This window comes from Opisthorchis viverrini (genome assembly GCF_000715545.1).
Source record: "Opisthorchis viverrini unplaced genomic scaffold opera_v5_47, whole genome shotgun sequence".
In the NCBI taxonomy this organism is placed as follows: Eukaryota; Metazoa; Platyhelminthes; class Trematoda; order Opisthorchiida; family Opisthorchiidae; genus Opisthorchis; species Opisthorchis viverrini.
The window spans coordinates 25,506-31,303 of record NW_008751702.1 but is presented as its reverse complement, the minus strand read 5'-3'; the positions used below and the strand labels follow the sequence as shown (position 1 = coordinate 31,303).

The window sequence follows — 5,798 nt, the reverse complement described above, 5'->3', positions numbered from 1 at the left end:
TAATACAATTATATATATATGTATATATATATATATATATAACTAAACGAACTTTATGGTTGTACGGCAGTGAAGCATCAGTGCCAACACTGATGTTGCTGTCATTGATGATGATGATGATGATGATGATGATACACAAGGCATCGCGTCACGGAAGGTACGTCAATTATATACTTTCAATGAATGTTATAGCCAAACAGCATTGCAACACACAATCGTAGGCTGCCGAAAGTAACCGATACCAACAACAAGGGAAGTGCACCGCAACATGTCACAATAGTTTTGTTGCGTTTAAGACCATCTGCCCGACTTCCGCAACGATATCAAACTAGGTGGGAAACCCTGATTTATGTCACGAAATCAATCGCTACAATTGGATAACGTGGATATACAGGGGTGTCCTTCAAGAATAGCTCAAAGAAAGCCGGGAGTATTGATGTTCAGAGAAAGCACACATAGGAAGTTTTCATCGCCCGGGTCAGTCGTACCCCATATCCAACTGACCGTTCTAAAAAAATGCAACCTCAGAGAGAAATCAGCAACTTATACAAAATAACCCCTTGAGCTTATATAAAATAATTAGGAAAAAATTCTCAACACTCGATACAAGATCCAATCTGCAGCACCTGAAAACACCTGCTTCATCTTTCCCTTAACCTGTCTCGTAATTTCGTAAGGCAGAGCTGCCAATATAAAGCACACTAATCAAAGGTCCAATACATGAGGACTTAGCATGTCTGTTTTTGGTTTGAAGGACGGTTGATAAAATCAGTATAAAACTTGACAAGTCGTGCAAACTTCTGTGAGGAAGTAGAAATGCCATTGCAAGTCGTCAAAAGTGCTTAGGCTCGTGCAGCTTACTACAGAAATCGATGGTCACTTTAAAACGGTTTACATAAAGTTTACATGAAGTCGTTTTTGCCTACTTTTTAGAAGTTCGCGGACGGAAAACACATGAAAATACTGTTGCTGGAGCTCGCTGCATCTAGTTCACTGTACAACCCACAAAAGTATTTTGACATGCGAACTTTTGTGGATTTTATAGAACATTTTTCGTGCTACATAGATGTACAAAAGTGCTGTTGCTTCTAATTAAGTTCGGATGGGATACAAATACTTTGTTTTCGAAAAGACAAGTGTTGAACCGTTAAATTAGAAAGATCACAAACACACGACAGCAAACGATTGTAATGGTGCATAGAGATTCCCCAAACACTGAATGCTGAAGAGCCTAAAAACCGATGGGGAGCGTTGGTGGACAGAGGTACACCGAAAGGGAAAAGCCTTTTCAACCAGGAGCAGCCACTACCTATTGCAGTTAACCCGATCAATAAGCCCAAGAGAGGCGGGTGCCCGTTAGGAAGGGAATGGTACATCCTCAGTCACGAGCTAGACACTTCGAATAACTTAGTTCAGTTATAGGAAAACGTCTCCATTGAAGTATTTCAACGACCATAGCTTTACTTTACGACAAATGCTGGAACTAAACCAATCTTTCTGGCTACCAACGAGAACATTTTTCTTCATCTGATGACTGCCTCCGACTCTGTTGATCTTGAGAAAATATAACCACGTCAGCCAATGGAGGTTGCTACTTCTAAATTCCTTCATAAATGTCCGATATACACTCTTCCGTGAACCCATAGATGTCTATGGCAGACACCCTTTAGAGTTCACCATATCCTCGGGTGAGTAGGAGTGGCCTCTATCGCCTCTACTTTTCAAAGTTGTGATCGATATGTTTAATCGGTATTTAGTCGTTTTAATCGGGAATATAAATACTCGCGGGAACTTCATTCACGGACACTGAGTAGATTAGAGACATTGTTGTTCTTGCGTCAGATCTTTTAGAAATGCAAACTACTTTAAATGTCATATCTAATTCTGTTGCATGGTTCCAGGTGCGCTCCGCACACATATAAAGTAAGGCAATACTTAAAGATTGGGTGAGGAAAGACCCCGACTTCATTCTTGCAAAGGAACAAACCGATGTGGTGGATAAGTCCGTCTATCTGACTAGCTGCATAGGCCCCGGCAGACTAGCGAACGAAGTCAATTCTCGAACTCAAAAGGTCAGGGTCGCGTTGCTGACCTCTGACACTTGTCGTACCGATGTGACATAATTCTGGCAGCTACCGAGGGAGTATACACTGCTGTTCCAACCTGTCCCCTTTTATGGGTCAGAGACGTAGCCACCGTACATACACTTCCGACGGCTGTGATCGATCACTATTGCCTCTAAAATAATGAGGAATCTAGTGAACATCAGATCAGCAATGCGGGGGTACGCCAGATGGTTGCCAGAAAGAGTAATTCTTCATCGACAGGTCGGCTCATCAAACTCTATAGGTTACGCGAGCAAGGACATATACCGAGTACAACACTCTTCACCAAGCCATGTATCGGGTGACTACTCGGTCGGTCAGTCCATGACTTGGCAACGAAGTATGAAAGTATCCACCAGTCAACTCAGTCGTGCTGTCTCTCTGAATGGGAATCTAGAGATAAAACAAGTCAACCGCTGGTGACCTTGATAAATATAGCTATATCGCGCAGCTAAAGACGAGCCTGTGTGGATGCCACTTCTCTAACTCCATAGCTCTTCCACTTTCTATGATACCAGACAAACAGATCAACTGAATGTCAGTTAACAGACTGGGCTAGCGCCTTCGACGCGTGCCTCTAATCAGTGTATCCCTATTCTCATCACTGAAAGAAACTGTATCAGTTGAAACCGCTGTACTTAGGTACACGGTCTATAGACAAAAACGCGAACTGGATGGGCTCGAGCAGGGCGAAATGTTAACGCGTCCCATGCATTTGTGTGGTACATAAAGTAAACATACTCTGATTCATTGCAGTGAACTGCTGGTAAGGAGTGCAACCTCGATGAATATCACGTACTGCAGGCGCCTATTCTCGAGTATATGAAGATGCTGTAAGAACACCTGTCATTTGGGGAGATCTAGGGGCGAAACACAAGTTTTGCCAATGGCAGTCATACCAATAGCTGTTGTCTCCTCATATAGTTACCTATAGACTAGATGCACCAGTTGTTAAAGATTATAAAAGTGACCAGGTGGAATACCCAAATGTTATTCTATTCGAGTTGTTGCCACTAGAGCATAGGTTCCTATTCTTGTAGAGCATTGCGCCGACAACAGGACATGACAAAAGCCATCATGACTGGCAAATACGTAAGCGTGTTGGGCTGTTGCTTTCAAAACTTAGTTGTCTCCACTAAACAAGACAAAGATAGCTGGAACCAAGTAATGCTCGTGCTTTGTTTGCAGCGATCGATGGAATTAGGCCAAGTAGAGTGCAGAACTCACCACATTGAAAACGGTCGTCAAGGATCGCGCCAAGTAGTAAAATGATACGTTTAGATGTTTGAGGCACAGATTGTTAAAGCTGACCATCAGTACAAAAACAATCGATAGAGGCAGTACCTGGAAAGATGAAAGGCGAAATCAAAAGACACATACATCCACAGCTGTTTTGAAGGAATAATCCAATCTGGGAAAGCTCACACGGTCCGGCATCTTCTGAGATACAAACATGGCGACATAACACAGCAAGGCTGTAGTAGCACACTGAAAACAGGTAACAAATAACGGAGCATCGGGCTATAGCAGCATAGGGTTAATTGCAAAACTTACTGTGTCTGTCGACTGTTGCAAAAGCCATTTATTGATAAAAACGAGTGAGATAGACACAACCCTGGGGGAATGAAAGCTAATAAAACTGACTTACCAGTAGGCGGCCACAACACGAAAAATGCGAAACGTTTCAGTTGTACAACTCTTGCTCATTGTTCTTTTTCGGATATGATATAGGGATGGAAGGAAAGACTAAAAAGACAGACGACGTTGAACGGATTATCCGATATCAAATGAATTGGTGGCATTAGAATAGTGAAATTGAGGTGATGTGTATTTCAATCATTCGGAAAGGACAGATTGCACGCATTCAACCTTGGTAATATGTTGTCCCGGAATTACCACAGCCATTAGGTTCCGTCTCGAGTCATCATAAAATGAGTCCGAAGGTGATGGATATTCGACGCAAGAACCAAGCACCAAGTTGGCCGCACTGTCAGTGCACCAAAGTTGACCGACAAAACGTCGGCCATCAGTCACGTGCACGGTCAGTAGCTTGTCACATAAATTATCCAGAAACTCTCGAGCTTCAGTTTTTGCTTTGACCGCAGATGACGGTGTTTGATCTGTCATTTCGAGGCAATTTCGGGTACCTAGAAAGCGAATAAAAAGCGTACAGCGTGTTGGTGTATTAAGATCATAAGAAACCTGGCTGCGTCCTGACATCGACAGTGAGATCAACCACTCATCTGGTTTCGGGAAGACGTGTGGACCGTCCTGAAGGACCAGACTTGAGGCTCAGCTTGACTGTCGACGTCAGCAGCATACACTTTACAATTCACAGTTGCGCCGTACCTATCATTCTGATTACCGCATTGTGGAGATCTCCAAAGAGATGGGCACAAAGAAATATACATGGTTTCTGGGACAAAATGTTCACCAGAAAACATCGGTCAATAAAGGGAAGTACCGTCGGTTGCCGATTTTTCAGTTTTTTTCACAGCTACTTGTTTATCACGTTGTGAGCACTTATCCAACTGTCAAATTTCATTCTGAATTGTGCTGTCCAGTGGGGATTTTACAAGTGACCAAGATGAAAAATTGAAACGTCGGGTCATCATCATCATTGAGATCGGCACCAGAGAGCACTTGTGCCCAACAATCGAGATAAAAAATGGGGCAGCAATGACGTGGACGTAGAGATGATCTATCACAAGCATTCGAGGTGATACACCTCTAGCACCCAGTCAGACAATCTGGACAGACAATGATAACATGAAATCTACTGAAATCCGTTAGCAACTATATAGTCTGATGTTTCTAGTAAGCGGAGGGTCACATGGACTCCATTCTGGAAAGCGAACGGCACCAACGACATTCAAACGTTTCGAAATATCCTTCATTCCCTTCTGCCATAACAAATCCTGACCACATCTAGGCTTCCGCCACTCCGAATTAGGCAGGGAGCACAGCTCTCATCTTATCAGACAGCTATCTGTCACGTGGAACCTGGCCCGACCAACTTAGCTTGCAGTGCTAGATGCAACCCTTGAGGGAAGTATTTCCTTCAGCAAAAACACGTCCTTCCAGATCACCTAACTGCACGCACAAAGATACAGTTTTCGGGAATATCTAAACACCTCCCCTTGTGAAAGGTTCGACGTGGGTCGACCTGGATACGTTCCGGCTGGCGGCGGCGTCGGTATGTCCAACTCCTGGGAAGAGGTGCTGCGGTGCTGCATGTCACAGCATGTCATAGCAGATCAGGAGTGGAAGCACGAAACAGGTTTCCACCGGGCACCAAACCAGACGACCCCAAACTCATGACCAAGCCGATTGTGGTCATATCCCCCTGTGCTCCCGAAAGCAGGCCAACGAAACCAGCTGCGTCTCCGGACAGCAGTTTTTATTCGACCACCACAAAGTCACAGCCTCTAAACTGGACTGAGTCAGATGTGCGGGGACAAGAAGCGAAGCCAATCTCCAGCTCCACTCCGTCAAAAGCGGCCTCTCTGCCTGTGGACACAACCTTCGCCCAGGACTCCGACAACCAAAGCCATAAACATGACTACAGCCATCCGGAAAATCCCTCGTACATCCAGTTGGCCACGCTGATCGCTGGCGGATCGAGTGTCCACACAAACACGAAAGAAGAGCGACTGCAGCCAAACAAGCCACATAAAACTCGCCAGATTAGAA

At 44.4% G+C, this 5,798-nt stretch overlaps 2 protein-coding genes across 2 annotated transcripts in view; one reads left to right on the top strand and one right to left on the bottom strand.

Annotated features, from left to right (window-relative positions):
- Positions 1-1,422, top strand: part of T265_03277 (hypothetical protein) — a gene marked incomplete at both ends in the record, with an annotated part of 6,421 nt that extends 4,999 nt beyond the window's left edge. Inside the window, one exon of the mRNA XM_009167723.1 lies at positions 1,202-1,422. Coding sequence (XP_009165987.1) covers positions 1,202-1,422 — 221 coding nt within the window. The remainder of the gene's footprint in view (positions 1-1,201) is intronic.
- Positions 1-4,232, bottom strand: part of T265_03276 (hypothetical protein) — a gene marked incomplete at both ends in the record, with an annotated part of 22,919 nt that extends 18,687 nt beyond the window's left edge. The window contains one exon of the mRNA XM_009167722.1: positions 4,002-4,232. Within this exon, the coding sequence (XP_009165986.1) occupies positions 4,002-4,232 (231 nt within the window). The remainder of the gene's footprint in view (positions 1-4,001) is intronic.
- Positions 4,233-5,798: the final 1,566 nt, after the last annotated feature.